A 23,349-nucleotide genomic window follows, 5' to 3' on the forward strand; every position below is an offset into this window, starting at 1 on the left:
CTAAGCAGCCATAAAACGTGGATTTTTAAATGAATTTTAGACCACCCTAAGCAGCCATAAAACGTGGATTTTTAAATGAATTTTTAGACCACCCTAAGCAGCCATAAAACGTGGATTTTTAAATGAATTTTTAGACCACCCTAAGCAGCCATAAAACGTGGATTTTTAAATTAATTTTTAGACCACCCTAAGCAGCCATAAAACGTGGATTTTTAAATTAATTTTTAGACCACCCTAAGCAGCCATAAAACGTGGATTTTTAAATTAATTTTTAGACCACCCTAAGCAGCCATAAAACGTGGATTTTTAAATTAATTTTTAGACCACCCTAAGCAGCCATAAAACGTGGATTTTTAAATTAATTTTTAGACCACCCTAAGCAGCCATAAAACGTGGATTTTTAAATGAATTTTTAGACCACCCTAAGCAGCCATAAAACGTGGATTTTTAAATTAATTTTTAGGGGACCCTTAGCAGCCATAAAACGTGGATTTTTAAATTAATTTTTAGGGGACCCTTAGCAGCCATAAAACGTGGATTTTTAAATGAATTTTTAGGGGACCCTAAGCAGCCATAAAACGAGGATTTTTAAATGAATTTTTAGGGGACCCTTAGCAGCCATAAAACGGGGATTTTTTGGACCCTTAGCAGCCATAAAACGTGGATTATTAAATGAATTTTTAGGGGACCCTTAGCAGCCATAAAACATGGATTTTTAAATGAATTTTTAGGGGACCCTTAGCAGCCATAAAACGTGAATTTTTAAATGAATTTTTAGGGGACCCTTAGCAGCCATAAAACGAGGATTTTTAAATGAATTTTTAGGGGACCCTTAGCAGCCATAAAACGTGGATTTTTAAATGAATTTTTAGGGGACCCTTAGCAGCCATAAAACGTGGATTTTTAAATGAATTTTTAGGGGACCCTTAGCAGCCATAAAACGTGGATTTTTAAATGAATTTTTAGGGGACCCTTAGCAGCCATAAAACGTGGATTTTTAAATGAATTTTTAGGGGACCCTTAGCAGCCATAAAACTTAGACTTTTAAACAAATTTTTAAATTAAATTTACTGTCGTGATATCCCCAAATAAATACTTTAGTTAAAAAAAAAACTTTTATTAGCATGTTTTTTTTATTCGTCTGTATAAATAACTTTTCAGACAAAATTTACATTGGTGTTGGAGGTCACTTTAGTTTGTTCCAAGCCTTACGAGTGTGTTCTTCTATTTACAACCTATTTGAACTTATTTTGCGGAAAATGAAAAATAAAAATATTAGTTTACTTGTAAATATGAGAAGTGGAAATCTCAGTAATTTAGATAACTATGTGAAATTCAATTTATTTTACATCCGAGGAGTCAATGCAAGTGACACAACCTCTAAAATTGCGCCACCTTCTTCAAACAATAAAAACCTGTAATTAATTTGTTTTTCTGCAAAAATAAATAAAACGCCCATGAGATTAGAATGCAGTCAAATTGTAGGCTGGTGGTGTGTGACATTCTACACCTTTGGAAACGACGACAGCAAACATAAGACCCTTACTTTGGAATACCGAACGAGATTCGTTAACTTTCAAATCACAACATTTCAACCATTCGTTCATCAAAGAAGGATTACCAATTTCTGCGACAATTATGAATATACCCAACTACGACGGAGAAGCTCGCCAAGATTTGCAATTTCTTGATGTCCAGTATCGGGCTCTTATACGTGTGGGTTTGGATATTGGAGCCATTAAGGGTCGTGATTTCCTCAACAATCGTGGAAAATTTCTCATTTACAGCACCATTACCACGTATCTTCAATATGGTCTTATCTTATATTCGATCCACATATTTGGTGTTGAAATCGATAAAGCCAGTGCTGCCCTATCGATGTTTAATCAAGGCTCGCTGCTTATGTTGAAGGTATCAATTTTGATTTTTAAATCTGATGATTTATTGAAATTAATATGGGATATGAATTTACTGGCCACAATGGGTGAGTTCTGGGGAATTTTTTTCAAACATCCTACAAAACGTGGATCATTTTAAAGAGTATTTTACAAAGAATATTTTTTTTAAATATTCTTCTTTAACGAAATTTTTACATAATATTTTTTAAAAGATTTTTTTAATAAATATTCCTAAAAAAATATTTTTTAAAAATATTTGTATTTTTTTTTTTAAATATTACCAAAAAACATATTTTTTTATTAATATTATTTTATCGTTTCCTGAAAATTTATTTTTTAAATAATCGACGTTTTTCGTTTCCTTCAAAATTGATTTATTTTTAATTAGTTTTCCTTGAAAACTTACTTTTTAAATAATCCACGTTTTATTATTTCCTTGAAAATTTATTTTTTATTTTTTTTTTAATAATTTCCTTGAAAATTTATTTTTTATTTTTTTATAATAATTTCCTTGAAAATTTATCTTTTTAAATAATTTCCTTTGAAAATTAGTTTTTAAATAATTCACGTTTTGTTGTTTCCTTAGTTTTTGAATAATCCACGCTTCGTTGTTTCCCTGATTTTTTTTTAATAATTTCCTTGAAATTTTAGTTGTTTAATAATCCACGTATTTTGTTTCCTTGAACATTTATTTTTTTATTTTTTAATAATTTCCTTGAAAATTTATTTTTTAAATAATCCACGTTTCGTAGTTTCCTTGAAAATTTATTTTTTAAATAATCCACGTTTCGTAGTTTCCTTGAAAATTTATTTTTTAAATAATCCACGTTTCGTAGTTTCCTTGAAAATTTATTTTTTAAATAATCCACGTTTCGTAGTTTCTTTGAAAATTTATTTTTTAAATAATCCACGTTTCGTAGTTTCCTTGAAAATTTATTTTTTAAATAATCCACGTTTCGTAGTTTCCTTAAAAATATATTTTTCATTTTTAATAATTTCCTTGAAAATTTATTTTTTTAAATAATCCACGTTTCCTAGTTTCCTTGAAAATTTATTTTTAATTCATTTTTTAAATAATTTCCTTCAAAATTAATTTTTTTAATAATCCACGTTTTGTAGTTTAATTGCATTTTTTTTAATACTTTCCTTGAAAATTTATATTTTAATTTTCTTAAATAATTTCCTTGAAAATTTATTTTTTTAGTAAACAAGGTTTTGTTGTTTCCTTGAAATTTTATTATTTATTTATTTTTTTTACTAATTTCCTTGAAATTTTATTTGTTAAATAATCCACGTTTCGCAGTTTCCTTGAAAATTTATTTTTTATTTTTTTTTTTAATAATTTCCTTGAAAATTTATTTTTTTAAATAATCCACGTTACGTAGTTCCCTTGAAAATTTATTTTTTAAATAATAATTTTAGTTCCCTTGAAAATTTATTTTTTTAAATAATCCACGTTTTGTTGTTTCCTTGAAAATTTATTTTGATCACATTTTGTTTTCCAGCCAATGATGAAGAAAGAGAAGTTTGGCTATCACAAAATCGTTTTTCGAAAGTTATCGGCAACGTGTATTCTACAGCGTGTATTGCTTCAGTGATCCTGTCGATCTCCATACCCATTATTTTTATGACCTATGAACATGTAAAGGGTCTGGAGGTTTCGTTGAAATTACCATTTGATGGAGAGTAAGTATGAGAACACAAAGGTGACGATGTTAGGTAAGGTCGAAAAAGGTTGTCACATGCGGCAAATCTTTCGATCAAATCGGAAGGACTGCATCGTGTACAAGACACCGTGAAATATTCATATATTGTTTCCATATAGACGTTTAGACGTCTTTCTAAAAGGATATTATTAACGTATGTGGGCAGGAATTCTCTTTCAGGTAGCCCTGGTAAGTTGCATATGAAAAAACTGATCTTACATATTGTATAAAACTGGTCTGAGGAGTGATCATTGAAGAACTGTTACGACATTGACTCTCTTTTTCGCTTTCTTCAACACAATGTCTGGAATCAAGTCAATGCCAGATGATTTCTAAGACGACCTCTTGCTATTGCTAATTCGATCATGTTTAAATCAACGAATCCTCTCCATAATTTCATATGATAACATTAGTGATTGTTGCTCCATCGGATTTCATCTCATTGTTATTCCTTGGTGATCGCTGGTTCGCTGCTATTGATTAGTCTAACAATAGGCTCGCTGAAGGAAAGACCAGTTGTTCTTTTAAATTTTCCAGGATTGGCTGACATTCAGAATTTGCACTTCGACTAAGTATGTTGGGTGGCTTTTTTCAATAATCGTGGATTTAAACAAACATATGTTTGAATAATCGTGAATCTTTAAAAAAACATTTTTCAATAATCGTGTGCTTAAAAAAAATATTTTTTCAATGATAGTGGATTTACAAAAATTTTTTCAGTAATCGTGGATTTAAAAAATTATTTTTTTCAATAATCGTAGATTTAAAAAATATTTGTTAAATAAACGCGGATTTTTTAAAACTATGTTTTTTTCCAATAATCGGTGATTTTTAATTAAAACATATTATTTACAATAATCGTGGATTTAAATAATATTTTTATTAATAAATATTCTTTTTCAAAAATATTCAATAATCGTGGATTTATAAAAACATTTTTTCAATAATTGTGGATACTATTTGCAATAATTGCGGACTTAAAAACTAATTTTTAATAATCGTGTATTTAAAAAATATTATTTTTAATAAACGCCGATTTTTAAACAATATTTTTCAGTAATCATGGATTTTTTTAAAAATATTATTTTCAATAATCGTGGATTTTTGAAAAATATTATTTTCAACAATCGTGGATTTTTTATAAAAATAATATTTTCAATAATCGTGAATTTTTAAAAAATATTATTTTCAATAATAGTGAATTTTTAAAAAATATTATTTTCAATAATCGTGGATTTTTGAAAAATATTATTTTCAATAATCGTGGATTTTTTAAAAAAATAATATTTTATATAATATTAATAGTCAATAAACGTGAATTTTTAAAAAATATTATTTTCAATAATCGTGAATTTTTAAAAAATATTATTTTCAATAATAGTGAATTTAAAAAAAAAATATATTAACAATAACCGTGGATTTTAAAAAATATTATTTTCAAAAATCGTGGGTTATTAAAAAACATTTATTTTCAAAAATCGTGGATTTTTAAAAAAATTGAATTTTCAAAAAACGTGGATTTTTAAAAAAATTTAATTTTCAATAATCGTGAATTTTAAAAATATTATTTTTTAAAAACCGTGGATTTTTAAAAAATTATATTTTCAATAATCGTGAATTTTTAAAAAATATTATTTTTTATAACCGTGGATTTTTTCAATAATTGTGGATTAAAAAAATATTTGTTCAATAATCATGGATATTTAAATCATGGATATTTTTCCAGAAATCGTTGATTTTTAAAAAATATTATTTTTCAGTAATCGTTGATTTTTAAAAAATAGTATTTTCAATAAAAAATATTTTTTATCAATAATCGTGGTTTTTAAAAAAAAGTATTAAGTTCAATAATCGTGGACTTTTTAAAAATAGTATTTCAATAATCATGGAATTAAAAAAAATATTTTTTTCAATAATCGTGTATTTTTAAAAAATATTATTTTCAAAAATTGCGGATTTAAAAAAATATTATTTTCAAAAATCGTGGATTAAAAAACTGATTTTCAATAATTGTGAATTTTTAAAGAAATACGTATATTGTTCAATAATCGTGGATTTAAAAAAAAATACTATTTTCAAAATTCGTCGATTTTTTAAAAATATTATTTTCAAAATTGGTCGATTTTTAAAAAAATATTATTTTCAAAATTCGTCGATTTCTAAAAAATATTATTTTCAAAATTCGTAGATTTGTAAAAAATATTATTTTCAAAATTGGTCGATTTTTAAAAAAATATTATTTTCAAAATTCGTCGATTTCTAAAAAAACATTATTTTCAAAATTTTTCGATTTAAAAAAAATATTCCCAAAATTAGTCGATTTAAAAAAAAAATAATTTTCAAAATTAGTGTATTTAAAATCTTTTTTCAATAATTGTAGATTTTTAAAAAATTATTTTCAATAATTTATAAAAATATTTTCTCAATAATAAATATATTTTTTTAATAATTGTGACTTTTTAAAATATATTATTTTTTCATTAATCGTAGATTTAAAAAATATTTTTTCAATAAACGCGGATTTTTAAAAACATATATTTTTTTTCAATAAAGGTAGATTTAAAAAAAATATTTTCAACAATTGTGTTTTAAACAACATATTATTTTAAATAAAAATTGGATTTTAAAAACAATATTATTTTCAATAATCGAGGATTTAAGAAATATTTGTTCAATAATTGTGGATTTTTAAAATATATTATTTCATTAATCGTGGATTTAAAAAAAATTCAAAATTCGTGGATTAAATTTTTTTAAATTATTGTAGATTTTTAAAAAAATGCTTTTTTCAATAAACCTGGTTAAAAAATATTATTTTCAATAAACATGGATTATTGAACAATATTTTTTCAATAATCATGCATTTTAAAAAAATATTCTTTTATCTTTTATCATAAAATTATATTTCAATAATCATGGATGTAAAATTTTTTTTTCAATAATCGTGAATTTAAAAATATTGTTTTACAAATCGTGGATATAAAAAATATTTCTTTTTAATAATCGTGGATTAAAGAAATACTTTTCTATAACAGTGAATTTTAAAAAATGTTTTTTCAATAATCGTAATTTTTTTAAAAATATTTTTTTCCAATAATCGTGGATTATTTAAAAAGTTTTAAAAATCAATTGTGAATTTTTTAAAAATAATTTTTTTCAATAATCGTGATTAAAAAAAAACATTTGTTCAATAATCGTGGATTTTAAAAAAATATTTTTTTCCAATAATCGTCAATCGTGAATTTTTATTAAAATAATATTAAATATTATTTTAATATTCGTGGATTTAAAAAATATATATTTTTTCAATAATCGTCAATCGTAAATTTTTATTAAAATAATATTAAATATTATTCTAATATTCGTTGATTTAAAAAAAATATATTTTTTTCCAATAATCGTAAATTTTAAAAAAAAATATTTTTTTTTTCAATAATCGTGAATTTTTATTAAAATAATATTAAATTTTATTTTAATATTCTTGGATTTAAAAAATATATATTTTTTTTCCAATAATCGTAAATTTAAAAAAAAAAATATTTTTTTTTCAATACTCGTGGATTCTTAAAAAAATATTTTTTCCATAATCGTGAATTTTAAAAATAATAATTTCAAAAATAACAATAACATTTGATTTTAGAAAAATATTTTTTTCAATAATCGTGTATGTTTAAAAAATATTATTTCAATAATTTTAAATTAAAACAAAAATTGTTTTGCCAATAATCTTGAATTAAAAAAAATATTATTTTCAATAATCGTGGTTTAAAAAATATTATTTTCCAATAATATTGAATTTAAAAAAATTATAATAATTTCAATAGTCGTGGATTTTAAAAAAATCCAATATTCATGAATTTAAGAAATATTATTTTCAATAATCGTGGATTAAAAAAAAATATTTTTTCTAATAAAAGTGAATTTAAAAAAAATATTATTTTCAATGATCGAGATTTTTAAGAAAATATTTTTCAATAATCGTGGATTTTAAAAAAAATATTTTTTCCAATAATCTTAAATTAGAAAAATAATATTTTCAATAATCGTGGATTTAAAAAAATAATTTTTTTCCAATAATCTTGGAATTAACAAAAATATTATTTTCAATAATCGTGGATTAAAAAAAAATAATTTTTCCAATAATCGTGGATTTAAAAAATATATTATTTTCAATAATCGTGGGTTTTGAAAAAAAAAATATTCTTTTCAATAATCCCGGATTTTTAAAAAATATTTTTTCAATAATCGAGATTTTTTAAGAAAATATTTTTTTCATATTTTCGAAAAATATTTTCAATAATCGTGAATTATTTTTTTTTTTTTTTTGTTTTTTTTTTTGTAACAATTGTAAATTTTTAAGGATATGTTTTTTTATTAATCGGGAATTTTTAAGAAAATATGTTTTTAATAATAATGGGTTTTTAAAGAAATGGCTCCTAAAATTAGACCCATTTCCTCCTCCGCAAAAGTTAAACACTTTTACGCTTTAATCCAGTTGATGTCTCGATATTTCGGACCGCTCTTTGTGCGTAATGTTACAACTCTATGATTTTATACTTCTCTCGATATTGGCCGAAATGTACCAAAAACTCCGCAAAACTTCGTTTGTAACTTACGAAAATACTATTTAAGTTTAAAATTAAGGATCTCTTCGTAGTACATTTAGGCCCACCACTCTATTTATGGTTTTTTACTGTCATATGCTGAAGTATTTAGCGCGATAACTTCCGCAAGTTGCAAGACAGTCAATCTAGGACCATATTTTTGTTGACAGGAAGAAACCGGAGTCTTGTCATTGACATATAACGAATCCTCCACTGTTTTAACCTACTACTGATGGTTGTTCCATCGGCTTTCATCTCACAGTTACTAGCTACACATAGTCTTCAATTCCTTCATCGACCGCAAGTGTTGTTCACAAGTCCCTCCATTATATGAATATCCTGAATGTGGCCACCTGAACGTCAGCTTCTCGGCTGTTGTTGAGAACTAAGAAGATATTCTGGAAATCTTATTTTTTAGATTTCCCTATGAAGAACTCGGCTTACCGATATTCATTCTCAACTACATCCTGTCGGTGATTTATGTCTACACTTTGCTGTGCTGGACCATAGGTATTGATACTCTCTTCGGTTGGCTAATTCATGCTGTGTCGGGACATTTTCGTATACTACGCCTTAAAATTGAAGTAGCTGCAAGAAAAATCGACAAGGATAATAATCATCAAGATTTCATACGAGATATTGGAGCCATCGTTCGTTATCATAATAATACACTGCGATTTGTTGATGCTCTCAATTCCATTTTTGGTCAAATATTTTGGGCTGAGGTTGCCTTCAGTTGTCTGCAAATGTGTTTTCTGATTTTTACCCTAAATAATGGTTCCGACAAACGTATGATACCCTTCAATGCCATGGTCTTTACCGCCATAAGTATTCAAATGATGATCTATTGTTTTGGCGGGGAGAAAATTAAAACGGAGGTAAGCGAACTTTAAAAAGAATGTCATGTTCCTTATATGCCTTCTCAGCCTTTAAACAGAAATTTTGTAATTTTCTTAAATTTCCAGAACGAAATGTTTTGCTCAGATATTTATTCGAAATTCCCATGGGAGAAAATGTATCCATCGGAAAAGAAAATGATGCTATTCCCCTTGCAACGTTCGCAGCAGGATGCATCTTTAAGGGGTTTATTTTTTGAGCTGGATCGTAATCTATTGGTTTATGTAAGACACACCATATTTTAATTGAAAACTACCATTTATTATTACAAAATTTCTTCCATTGCAGATTTATCGTACAGCTTTCTCCTACAACACACTGTTGGGCGCCATGAAGGAATAAATCAAACTAATGGAAATGTCGCATCTGTGTGACAAATTTTGTTTTGTTTATTTCACACTTTCACATAAAATTAGTTCACAATTGTTTGCTAATAGAGCAACATTTTATTAGTAATTTGCACCAATTAGTTGCACATCATTGTAGTTAAATAGTGTGAAAAAATATAAATAAATAAATAAACTATAGTCATTGTTTTTTGCCTTAAAAAAGTAGGCCAAAGTAGAATAAAGTTTGAATAGATTTGTTCGAAGTGTTTTATTTTAATTCCATTATTCTAAAGTGGGTGACTACTTTAAGAAAAGAGATTGCAGTGTGAATGCTTTTTAACGGAGTCGCAATAACCAGTGCACTGTGATGATCTTAAGAAAAATTCTTTAAAAAGGGGTTTGTAGTAATAAATATATTGAATACTTTGGAGATGGGTCTCTGGTTAAAAGAGAGAGAGAGAGAGAGAGAGAGATTTTAGTTAAACAGCTATCTGTTTTAAACATAGACTCCACATAAGTATAATAAAATTTAGGGAAGACGACCTTCATCTTTTAGGGGATCGTTGGATTAAAATTAGATATATTTTTTCTACTGCCACACATGCTTTGATAATGGAGTCCCGACATCTGCTCCCACATTTTAATAGGAGCGTTGAGATCAAATATCTTGGCATAATGTTTAATATCTGCGGCTGCCTTAACCATAGCGTACATACAGTCATTCTTTTATGTTCTGGTAGTTGTTAGCCGGTTGATTTAATCCCGATATTTTTTTGATTGCTACGTGAATTTTTTAAAACATATTTTTTTCACCAACTCAGATAAAACTTGTATATTTTTTAAAAAATAATTCTTTCAAACCACCGCACGCACAGAGGCCAATTTTCCGAAGAACCTGGCAAGTGGACACTGACCTCCCCGTGGTGTCACCTGGGGAACTGCCTTTAACACCCGTTAAAGGTAGTGAGCTAACATGTGCCGCGCGTTCACCCATAAGAACGTTAAAAACTTGGGTTTGGGCGTCGGGTTAGGAACCCTCCCCTAGAAAAAACAGCCTACTATGAAAAAACGAAAGAAAAGAAAAACAAACCCCTCTAAAGTTGACGAACCCCGCAAACGTTTTAAGGACCATGATCTGCGAATCTGCACCTGGAATGTTCGCACTCTTTATAGAGAAGGTGCAGTCTTCGCATTGGCAGATGTACTTGAAAAGTACAAGGCCGACATTACTGCCATACAGGAAATACGATGGAATGGGAAAGGCGTCACAACAACACCTAAAGGTGACGCACTGTATTATAGCTGCCATGATACAAAGCATGAGTTTGGTTGCGGATTTGTAGTTGGTCGGAGGTTAAAACATCTGGTATCCAGCTTCACCCCAGTGAATGAATGACTCGCTGCAATTCGATTAAAGGCAAAATTCTTCAACATCAGCTTTATTTGCGCTCATGCTCCCACTGAAGACAAGGACGAACAGACCAAAGATATTTTTTACGAGCGCTTAGAAAAAACTTATGACCGTTGCCCTGCCCATGACATTAAAATTATACTAGGCGATTTTAATGCCAAAATTGGAAAGGAGAATATCTTTGCCCCAACAGTCGGGAAATTCAGTCTCCACAGTGAAACATCTGACAATGGTATGAGGCTGATAGACTTTGCAGCTGCAAAAAACATGGTAGTTAGCAGTACCAGATTTAAGCATCTCGATATTCATAAGGGCACCTGGCTGTCGCCAGATCAAAGAACAAGAAATCAAATTGATCATGTTGTGATAGATGGAAGACATGCATCAAGTGTGTTGGATGTACGATCGTTCCGAGGTGCAAACATAGACTCGGACCACTACCTTGTTGCAGCAAAGGTACGCACCCGCTTAAACGTAGCAAACAAAGTACGAACAGACACAACACGAAAGTTAGACATCGGTAAGCTGCAATCACAACAGATAGCCACAGCATATTCCACTCAACTAGCCCAATTGCTTAATCAAAGCACTCCTCATCCCGATAACATATCAGCGCAATGGCAAAGCATTGCCCACTCCATGCAAACAGCCGCAAAATCCATACTTGGATACCAGAGACCTCCACTAAAGAATCCATGGTATGACCAGGAGTGCCGTGCTGCTACCGAAGAAAAAAATGTGGCATATATGGCTACTTTACAATCAGTAGCAACGCGTAGCGCGTAGCGCACGAGAGAGGTATCGGGAGAAAAGGAGAGAGGAGAAACGTCTTTTCCGCAGGAAAAAGAGAGAGATGGAAAAGAGGGAGTGTGAACAAATAGAGATGTACAGGAGACAGAACGAAGTCCGAAAATTCTACCAAAGAGTGAAGCATCAAACTGATGGCTTTGGTACAGGCATATCCTCCTGTAGAGACCAACAAGGTAATTTGGTAACTGATACAGATAGTGTGCTCAGGATATGGAAAGAACATTTTTCCAAACTGTTGGTATCCGATAGCAGTGAAGACGGCGAAGATACCACAGATCCAATCACAGAAGATGGTATTGAATGTATACCGCCCAGCCAAGATGAGGTAAGGACAGCAATAAACCGGCTAAAGAATAATAAGGCGGCAGGAGCAGATGGCCTACCAGCCGAGCTGTTCAAAACCGGAGGCGACACGCTGATAAGGTGTATGCATCAGCTAGTTAGCACCATCTGGCAGGAAGAACGCGTACCCGACGATTGGAACGTGAGCATCCTATGTCCAGTCCACAAGAAGGGTGATAAGACTGTGTGCTCCAATTACAGGGGCATAAGTCTGCTCCCTATTGCATATAAGATAGTATCTGGCATATTGTGTGAGAGACTAAAGCCTATGGTCAATGAAATTATTGGACCCTATGAGTGTGGCTTTAGACCTGGCAAATCCACCATTGACCAGATATTTACCTTGAGACAAATCCTGGAAAAGACCCAAGAAATGACACCTTCCATCTTTTCGTCGATTATAAAGCAGCATTCGACAGCCCTATACGTTGAAAGGTGTTCCAAGCCATGTCTGATTTTGGTATTCCTGCAAAGCTCATTCGGCTTTGTAGAATGACATTAACTGAGACGAGATCCTCAGTTAAAATAGGAAAGAACCTCTCCGAAGAGTTTATTACCAAAAGAGGTTTCAGACAAGGAGACGCCCAGTCGTGTGATCTATTCAACATCCTGCTGGAAAAGGTCATACGAGACGCGAAGGTCAAAAGAAATGGAACGATATACACGAACAGCCATATGTTACTGGCTTATGCCGACGACATTGACATCATGGGTCGATCGGTAAAGGAAGTAACTGACACCTTTACAAAAGTCGAAAGAGAATCTGCTAAAGTTGGTCTGGCAGTAACCGGCGAAAAAACCAAGTTGATGGTATCGACGCGTAATATTACCACAAACCCCGGACCATTTGTGAATGTTGGTACCTACAATTTTGAGGTAGTAAAGGACTTCGTCTACCTCGGCACCGCCATAAACACAACAAATAACATCAGTTGTGAAATACGAAGAAGAATAGTGTTGGCTAACAGATGCTACTTTGGGCTGAGTAAGCAGTTTAGGAATAAAGCCACCTCTCGTCAAACAAAAGTAACACTTTACAAAACACTGATACTACCCGTGCTAATGTATGGTTCCGAAGCATGGGTACTTGCTCAAGCAGATAAGGCAGTGCTTGGTGTGTTCGAGAGAAAAATTCTTCGAAAGATCTACGGGCCAATCTGTGTTGACGGCGAATATCGGCGTCGTATGAACAACGAGCTGTACCAACTATACAATGACATCAATGTAGTTGAACAAATCGAGATACAACGATTGCGATGGCTAGGCCATGTTATAAGAATGAGTGATGATGAACCCGCTAAAAAGGCGTATAAATACGGGCCGGATGGAGGTTCTCGCAGATCTGGAAGGCCAAAGCTTCGTTGGAGCGAACAAGTGAAACGAGATATCAGTAAGCTACATATCCCAGATTGGGAAAATACAGCAGCAAACAGAGAGGATTGGAGATTTTTACTTAGTTCGGCTTATGGAACAAATGTTCTGTAAAAGGCCAGCTAAGTAAGTAAGTAAGTATATTTTTTCTATTGCCATACATGCTTTGATGGGGGCCACCGTGGTGCAATGGTTAGCACGTCCGCCTTGCACTCAGAAGGTCTGCGGTTCAAATCCCAGGCCAAGCAACATCAAAATTTTCAACGGTGGCAAAATTCCCCCTCAGTAATGCTGGCAACATTTCCTGAGTATTTAAGCCATGAAAAACTTCTCTACAAGTGGTGTCGTAAGACACGCCGTTCGAACTCGGCAATAAAAAGTAGGTCCCATATCATTGAGCCAATATGAATCGGCGTGCTCTCATTGATATGAGAGAAGTCTCCCTTGTCCCATCTGGGATGTTTGTGGAACAATTATTATACATGCTTTGATAATGGAGTCCCGACATTCTGCTCCCACATGGTAATAGGAGCGTTGAGATCGGAGATCTTGGCATTGTGTTTAATATCTGCGGCTGCCTGAACCATAGCGTCATACAGTCATTATTTCATGTTCTGGTGGTTGTTGGCAAGAAGCCGGTTAATTTAATCCCGATATTTTTTGATTGCTACGTGAATTTTTTAAAACATATTTTTTCACCAACTCAGATAAAACTTGTATATTTTTTAAAAAAAATAATTCTTTTAAACCACCGCACAGAGACCAATTTTCCGAAGAACCTGGCCCAAAATCGAAAAAACAGTTGTATCAATTTACACTAAATAGTGTCAAATATTGTTTATAGAAGCCTACTGCGTGTAGTTGTGCAAAAATATATACCTTTATTGTTTAGTAAGTGGGTATAAAAGCAGGTCCAAGTGACCTTATTTAAAACAAAAATCTCCATATTTAAGTTTTTATTAATATCTTATAATATCAAAAATAAACAACGGTTTTAATTTTTTTGTAATTGTAATGAAAGGTATGTGAAACGTATTTAAAACGTTCAGTGTCGCGAATGAAGAGCGCGTTTTTTAATAATTGATGTTCGTGTTTGTTGATTTTTTTAAGATCAATTTTCACAAAAAGCAATGAAAATAGTTATGATAAGATCGAGTTGGGCTGTGTAACTTATCATTTCATAAAAAGGGAAGAGTTTTTTTTTACCAATTTCCATCGAAACATCCTGCACATATTTGCACTTTTCGTTTTTATGTGATATTTTGTCTTCCAGGTACATATATACAGATTTTCTTTCATTCAGAATGTCAGAATATAGTACCGGGTCACTTTCTGGCGTTTGGGTATAATTTAGAGTTTTGATATATTCTAAGACCTATAGTAAAATTTTATGGCGAACAAATTTCTAGAATATTTTAGACTTATCCGACCACATTTTATAGGAGATTTTAAAGATTTGTGGAAAAAGGGACCAAAAGGATTTTTTTTATGACTCGCTTACTTACTTACTTAGCTGGCCCATTACAGAACATTTGTTCTATAGGCCGAACTAAGAAAAGATCTCCAATTCTCTCTATTTGTTGCTTCGCTTTCTGGAATACCGCGCCTTTTCATCTCATCAACCACTTGTTTGCGCCATCTATTCCTTGGCCTGCCAATTCTACGTGCACCGCCATGTGGCATGTATTCATACGCCTTTTTAGCGGGTTCATCATCGCTCATTCTTATGATATGGCCTAGCCAACGCAATCGCTGCATCTCGATACGTTTAACTATATTGATGTCGTTGTACAGCAGATACAGCTCGTGGTTCATGCGACGTCGATATTCACCGTCAACGCAGATTGGTCCGTAGATCTTTCGAAGAATTTTTCTCTCAAACACACCAAGCACTGCCATGTCTGCTTGCGCAAGTACCCAGGCTTCGGAGCCATACATCAGCACGGGTAGTATCAGTGTTTTGTAGAGCGTTATTTTTGTTTGACGAGATGTGGCTTTGTTTTTAAACTGCTTACTTAAACCAAAGTAGCATCTGTTGGCCAATACAATTCTTCTTTTTATTTCACAACTGATAGCGGTTGTTGTGTTTACGGAGGTGCCGAGGTAGACGAAGTCTTTTACTACCTCAATATTATAGGAACCAACTTCCACAGTCGGTCCGAGCTCAATGGACGCATTGCGCGTCGACACCATCAACTTGGTCTTCTCACCGCTTACCGCCAGACCCACTTTAGCAGATTCTCCTTCGACCTTCATAAAGGTATCAGTTACTTCTTTTACTGATCGGCCTATGATGTCTATATCATCAGCATAAGCAAGTAACATGTGACTATTGGTGTAGATTGTGCCACTTCTTTTTACGTTTGCCTCTCGTATAACCTTTTCTAGCAGGATGTTGAAGAGGTCACACGAAAGGCTGTCTCCTTGTCTGAAATCTCTTTTGGTACCAAACTCTTCGGAGAGGTTCTTTCCTATTTTAACTGAGGACCTCGTGTCAGTTAAAGTCATTTTACAAAGCCGGATGAGCTTTGCGGGAATACCAAATTCAGACATGGCTTGGAATACCTTTGAACGCAGCGGGCTGTCGAAGGCTGCTTTATAATCGACAAAAAGGTGGTAGGTGTCGATCTGCATCTCTTGGGTCTTCTCCAGGATTTGCCGCAGGGTAAATATCTGGTCAATGGTGGACTTGCCAGGTCTAAAGCCGCAGTTGTAAGGTCCAATTATTTCGTTGACCATGGGCTTTAGCCGTTCGCACAATATCCTTGACACGATCTTGTAGGCAATAGGGAGTAGACTTATGCCCCTATAGTTAGAGCATACAGTCTTATCTCCCTTCTTGTGGACGGGGCACCGGATACTCAGGTTCCAATCGTCGGGTACTCGTTCTTCCTGCCAGATGGTGCTAACTAGCTGATGAATACACCTTATCAGCGTGTCGCCTCCGGTTTTGAACAGCTCGGCTGGTAAGCCATCGGCCCCTGCTGCCTTATTATTCTTCAGCCGATTTATTGCTGTCTTTACCTCATCTTGGCTGGGCGGTATACATTCAATACCATCTTCTGGGATTGGGACTGTGGTATCTTCGTCGTCTTCGCTGCTATTGCATACCAACAGATTTGAAAAATGTTCTTTCCATATCCTGAGTACACTATCTGTATCAGTTACCAAATTACCTTGCTGGTCTCTACAGGAGGATGTGCCTGTACCAAAGCCATCAGTTTGATGCTTGACTCTTTGGTAGAATTTTCGGACTTCATTCTGGCTCCTGTACATCTCGATTTTTTCACACTCCCGCTTTTCCATCTCTCTCTTTTTCCTGCGGAAAAGACGTTTCTCCTCTCTCCTTTTCTCCCTGCATTTCTCTCGTGCGCTACGCGTTGCTACGGATTGTAAAGTAGCCCTATATGCCGCATTTTTCTCTTCGGTGGCAGCACGACACTCCTGATCATACCATGGATTCCTTGGTGGAGGCCTCTGGTATCCAAGTATGGATTTTGCGGCTGTTTGCATGGAGTGGGCAATGCTTTGCCATTGCGCTGATATGTTATCGGGATGAGGAGTGCTTTGATTAAGCAATTGGGCTAGTTGAGTGGAATATGCTGTGGCTATCTGTTGTGATTGCAGCTTACCGATGTCTAACTTTCGTGTTGTGTCTGTTCGTATTTTGTTTGCCACGTTTAAGCGGGTACGTACCTTTGCTGCAACAAGGTAGTGGTCCGAATCAATGTTTGCGCCTCGGAACGATCGTACATCCAACACGCTGGATGAATGTCTTCCATCTATTACAACATGATCAATTTGATTTCTAGTTTTCTGATCTGGAGACAGCCAGGTGCCCTTATGAATATCGAGATGATTAAATCTGGTACTGCTAACTACCATGTTTTTTGCAGCTGCAAAGTCTATCAGCCTCATACCATTGTCAGATGTTTCACTGTGGAGGCTGAATTTCCCGACTGTTGGACCAAAGATATTCTCCTTTCCAATTTTGGCATTAAAATCGCCTAGAATGATTTTAATGTCATGGGCAGGGCAACGGTCATATGTTTCTTCTAAGCGCTCGTAAAATATATAAAATATATATATTGGTCTGTTCGTCCTTTTCTTCAGTGGGAGCATGAGCGCAAATAAAGCTGATGTTGAAGAATTTAGCCTTTATTCGAATTGCAGCAAGTCTTTCATTCACTGGAGTGAAGCTGGATACCAGATGTTTTAGTCTCCGACTAACTACAAATCCGCAACCAAACTCATGCTTTACGTCATGGCAGCTATAATACAGTGCGTCACCTTTAGGTGTTGTTGTGACGCCTTTCCCAGTCCATCGTATTTCCTGTATGGCAGTAATATCGGCCTTGTACTTTTCAAGTACGTCTGCCAATGCGAAGACTGCACCTTCTCTATAAAGAGTGCGAACATTCCAGGTACAGATCCGCAGATCATGGTCCTTAAAACGTTTGCGAGGTTCGTCAACATTTGAGGGGGTTGTTTTCCTTTTCTTTCGTTTTTTCATAGTATGCTGTTTTTTCTAGGGGAGGGTTACTAACCCGACGCCCAAACCCAAGTTTTTAACGTTCTTATGGGAGAACGCGCGGCACATGTTAGCTCACTACCTTTAACGGGTGTTAAAGGCAGTTCCCCAGGTGACACCACGGGGAGGTCAGTGTCCACTTGAGATGAAAGAGGGACCAAGATAAATCATGGGCTTTGCCATGTTAAAACCGGTCAGGACCGTTGCTTGGATTAATTTTTTTTAAGAAAAATATACCTCGCATTCTTGTCAGTAAAGTTCCAAGTGATCTTAACTCAAACATTTCCAAAACTGTAGAAATGGTAAAAGCTGGCAACCCTATTTTAGTTTCTTGGTAATTTGGCAAAATTGATACCGATATTTCCTTTGTATGTAATGGAAATAGAGATTTCATTTCTTTAATGACTTATAGTGAAATTTAGCGGAGAACATTTTTGTCTTTGATGCCATTCTTCTAAAATGATGCTTTGTATGACAATTTTGCCAAAACCCATATAAATTACGTCGTTAACCCTAAAATGTGTTTATAATTTTGCATATTTCTGGAGTTTAGGTAAGATATAGAGATTTGGTGTATTCTAGCACCTATAGTAGAAATTGATGGCGAACAAATTTGTAGAATATTTTGATCCGATAAGATCACATTTTATAGGAGGAGGGACCAAAAAGACCCCTTAAATGACCGCCTGGGGGGGTTAAATAATATCAAAAATGAATTCAGCGGCCCAAAAAACATAAGAACCAAAGGTTAGGTCAAAATCTATTCATTTTTAGAGTTTTGGCCAGGTTTTTCGGAAAATCGGACACTGTGCGACGCTAAAAAAATATTTTTCAAACACGTGCATTTTTAAAACTATTTTTCTAGCACGTGGATTTTAAAAAAAAATTCTTGAGCACGTGGATTAAAAAAATTGAAGCTAGTGGATTAAAAAAAAAATGAAGTACGTGGATTTTTAAAAAAATATTCCTGAAGCACGTGAACTTTTAAAAATATATAATTCAAGCACGTGGATTTAAAAAAAAATATTCATCAAGCACGTGGATTTAAAAAAATATTCATCAAGCACGTGGATTTTTAAAAAATAAATTTGAACCACGTTGATATTTAAAAAAAAATATTTTTCAAGCAATTGTTTTTTTTACATTTTTAAGCACGCGAATAATATATTTTTAAGCACGTGGATTTTCTACAAAAATTTAAAGCACGTGGATTTTTTTAAATATTTTTTAAGCACAAGAGGGTTTTTACAAAACAGTTTTTCAAGCGTATAGACCTTTTCAAACATTTCTCAAGCAGGTGGATTGAAAAAAAAAACAATTTTTAAGCACGTGGAACTCTTAAGGGTCAAATAAATACGGACCGTTGTGCGAAGCGTTGCGCGTTGAAAACAACAACAAAATGTGTAAGTGATGCCATGTTTGTTCTTGAAGTTTTCATGTGGTTGTTGTAACGGTGTCATAGGGGTTTTGTGCAAATTGCAGGCTATTTTCTCAGGAAGTATGGACTTACGCCTGATGAAACTCGTACCGTCGTATGGGGGACAGTGAATACAAGTCGCTAAAACAAAAATCAAAGCGATTTGAGGGCAGGTCCTAAACTGAACTTATCCGAAATTTTGTGTGGGTGGTACCCGAAGGAGTGGACCGATTGAGTCAATATTGGAACCTCATCTAAGTCTGGTAGAAATTTCACGATGTGCAAAGTATGGACCAAATCGGTTACTTCCTTCAAGAGTTATCGTGCGCACAAATTTTCTGAACATTTCCGAACTTTTGTGTGGGAGGTACCTGAACCTATATAACCCATCTTCGAACTTAAACTAAGTTTGGACAAAATATTGCGAAAGCCAAACTTTGGACCAAATCGGTTCATCCGTTCGAGAGTTATCGTGCGCACCAGCCAGTCAGACAGACAGATGGACGGACATTGCTAAATCGACTCCAAATTGTCTGAAACACATTTCGTCCAAACATACTTAGGGTCTAAAACCATTATTTCGATGAGGCACATTTTACCCGTATGAAAGTGTATATACCCTCGTTAGCATAAACGCTGAGGGTATAATTAAGAACCTGAGTCCCTTTTTAAGCACGTGGATTTTTTTAAAAAATATTTCTCAAGCACGTGGATTTAAAAAAAAATAGTTTTCAAGCACGTGAAATTTTTAAGAAATAGTTTTCAAGCAAGTGAATTAAATTAAAATAAAATTTTCAAGCATTTGGATTTTTTAAAAAATAAATATTTTTCATGCACCTGGACTTTTTAAAAAACATATTTTTCATGCACCTGGACTTTTTAAAAAATATATTTTTCAAGCAAGTGTTTTTTAACAAAAAAAATTTCTTAAAAATAAACTTTTCAAGAACCTGGATTTTTTAAAAAAATATTTTTTTCAAGCACGTGGACATTTTTAAAAAACTTTGTGTTAGGGCGTTAATTAAAAAAAAAACAGGTAGACACGTGTTTCTTTAATATATTTTTTAACAGGTGGGTGAACACGTGGATTTGTTAAAAAATATTTTTTATAAGAAGTGGGTGAACACGTTTATTTTTTTTAATTTTTTTTAACAGGTGGATGGACACGTGGATTTTTTAAAAAATATTTTTAACACATAGGTACGCGGGTTTGTTAAAAAATATTTTTTATGAGAAGTAGGTGAACACGTTAATTTTTTTAAAACGTGCATTTTTTTAAATATTTTTTAACCACGTGGATTTTTTAAAAAATATTTTTTTAACCACATGGGTTTTTTAAAATATATTTTTTAACTGCGTGGATTTTTAATAAAAAATATTTTTAAGAACGCGGATTTTTAAAAAAATATTTTTGATACACGTGGATTTTTTAAAAATTATTTTTTTAGAACATGGATTTTTTAAGAATATTTTTTGAGAATGTGGATTTTTTAAAAATATTCTTTAACCACGTGGATTTTTTAAAAATATTTTTTGAGAACGAAGATTTAAATATATTTTTTGAGAAAGTGGATTTTTTAACAATATTTTTAACCACGTGGATTTTTTAAAAATATTTTTTGATTTTTAAAAAAAAAATTGAGAACGAGTATTTTTAAAAATATTTGTTGAAAACGGGGATTTTTTTAAAATATTTTTTGATTTTTTAAAAAAAAAACTGAGAACGAGTATTTTTAAAAATATTTGTTGAAAACGTGGATTTTTTAAAAATATTTTTTAAATCCGTGGATTTTTTAAAAATATTTTTTTAAATACGTGGATTTTTTAAAAATGTTTCTTGAGAACGTGGATTTTTTAAAAATATTTTTTTTTAAATAGGTGGATTTTTTAAAAATTTTTTTTGAAAACGTGGAGTTTTTAAAAATATTTTTTTAAATACGTGGATTTTTTAAAAATATTTTTTAAATACGTGGATTTTTTAAAAATATTTTTTGAGAACGTGGATTTTTTAAAAATATTTTTTTAAATACGTGAATTTTTTAAAAATGTTTGTTTGAAAATGTGGATTTTTTAAAAATATTTTTTTAAATACGTGGATTTTTTAAAAATGTTTTTTGTGAACGTGGATTTTTTAAAAATGTTTTTTTTGAAAACTTGGATTTTTATAACCTCCACCATAATATGGAGGGTATAATTAAATTTGTCATTCCGTTTGTAACACATCGAAATATTCATCAGAGACCCTATTAAGTATATATATTCTTGATCAGGGTAAAATTCTAAGTCGATAAAATGATGTCCGTCTGTCCTTCCGTCTGTTGAAATCAAGATAAAGCTCGCAATTTTTAAGATAGAGCTTTGTAATTTGGTATAGAAGTTTCTACTACTTCTAGGATGTTTGGTATTGCAAATGGGCTATATCGGTCCACGTTTTGATATAGCCCCCATAGAACGGTACCAACCGATTTTCGGTATTTAGGAAGGTTTTAGCTTCATTATCCCACCAAAATGACTGAAATTTGGTACTTAGTCTTCGTTGGGGGTACGAAACTTGCCCCCAGAATTTTGTTGCTATGGCCCCAGTGTTGCCGAATTTGACGATTTATCGTCATTTTGACGATCTTTTGGCCCAAAATTGAAAAATGACGATTTGACGATTTTATGGTCTAAAATGACGATTTTTCTGTAAGCCAAAATTGCATGGAATAAAACATAATTATGATATTTTGACCAAAATTTCACGAAAGACTTTAAGGAATACAGTGTTGTTATTTCTATAGGAAAAAATTGTCCCATTTGTCCTCCATATCCTAAAGTTTGATATATTTCTCTGCAAGAATTCTGCAAAACTTTCCACTTATCCACATTTTTTACCGTCTTAACATTTTGTTCTTTGTAGCCCAAAGTATTGATTTGAAGATTACCCACAAAAATGCGGAAGTCTTTTGGTACTGACAACAAAAACAAGAAAATTTTACATCTGCTCCCCAACCAGCTAAAACAGAACTGACCACAAAACATGACAACAACAAGTTGGTTAAGGAACAAAAAAAAATCCGAAACTCACTTAAACGCCATGAAGTGCAACCAATGCCCCCACACAGCTATCAACAGAACAAAACAGATAATTTACCGCCTTCTTCTTCTCCAGGAAGAAACCTGCACAACCAAACAGCAGAATGAAACCAGTCTGCCATTAGAAGATGTTACATAATCACCAGGTAGGATGATCATCTTTCTCTGGCACCAAGATGCACACGAACACATTCGCAAGAATATACAGTGGAATGGGGTTATGGTGAAGGTCGGAATCAAAAGAAAAATAATAATAAATAAATTATGTAAATATTTTAGGGCCAAAAAATATTTTTTTTTAAAAATCCACGATTGTTGAAAAAATATTTTTTAAAAAATCCACGATTATTGAAAAAATATTTTTTAAAAAATCCACGATTATTGAAAAAATATTTTTTAAAAAATCCACGATTATTGAAAAAATATTTTTTAAAAAATCCACGATTATTGAAAAAATATTTTTTAAAAAATCCACGATTATTGAAAAAATATTTTTTTAAAAATCCACGATTATTGAAAAAATATTTTTTAAAAAATCCACGATTATTGAAAAAAAAATATTTTTTAAAAAATCCACGATTATTGAAAAAATATTTTTTTAAAAATCCACGATTATTGAAAAAATATTTTTTAAAAAATCCACGATTATTGAAAAAATATTTTTTTAAAAATCCACGATTATGGAAAAAATATTTTTTTAAAAATCCACGATTATTGAAAAAATATTTTTTTAAAAATCCACGATTATTGAAAAAATATTTTTTTAAAAATCCACGATTATTGAAAAAATATTTTTTAAAAAATCCACGATTATTGAAAAAAATATTTTTTTAAAAATCCACGATTATTGAAATAATATTTTTTAAAAAATCCACGATTATTAAAAAAATATTTTTTAAAAAATCCACGATTATTGAAAAAATATTTTTTAAAAAATCCACGATTATTGAAAAAATAT

The 23,349-nt window shown here is 31.9% G+C and overlaps 1 protein-coding gene across 1 annotated transcript; it reads left to right on the forward strand.

Annotated features, from left to right (window-relative positions):
- The first annotated feature begins 1,273 nt into the window (after positions 1–1,273).
- LOC141393838 (odorant receptor 1a-like) lies at positions 1,274–9,697 on the forward strand. Its single transcript, XM_073967386.1, has 5 exons — positions 1,274–1,984; positions 3,404–3,584; positions 8,627–9,086; positions 9,174–9,329; positions 9,394–9,697. Exons 1-5 carry the CDS (start codon positions 1,639–1,641, stop codon positions 9,445–9,447), a joined length of 1,197 nt encoding a protein of 398 aa, XP_073823487.1. The 5' UTR covers positions 1,274–1,638; the 3' UTR covers positions 9,448–9,697.
- Positions 9,698–23,349: the final 13,652 nt, after the last annotated feature.

Source organism: Musca autumnalis, unplaced genomic scaffold (assembly GCF_047663935.1).
Source record: "Musca autumnalis isolate F117 unplaced genomic scaffold, ASM4766393v1 scaffold_2, whole genome shotgun sequence".
Lineage (NCBI taxonomy): Eukaryota > Metazoa > Arthropoda > Insecta > Diptera > Muscidae > Musca > Musca autumnalis.

Coding starts and splice junctions, on each gene's coding strand:
- LOC141393838 (XM_073967386.1), top strand. CDS start 1,639: ATGAATATACCCAACTACGACGGAGAAGCTCGCCAAGATTTGCAATTT. Junction 9,087..9,173: donor GGGAGAAAATTAAAACGGAG/GTAAGCGAACTT, acceptor TTAAATTTCCAG/AACGAAATGTTTTGCTCAGA. Junction 9,330..9,393: donor ATCGTAATCTATTGGTTTAT/GTAAGACACACC, acceptor CTTCCATTGCAG/ATTTATCGTACAGCTTTCTC.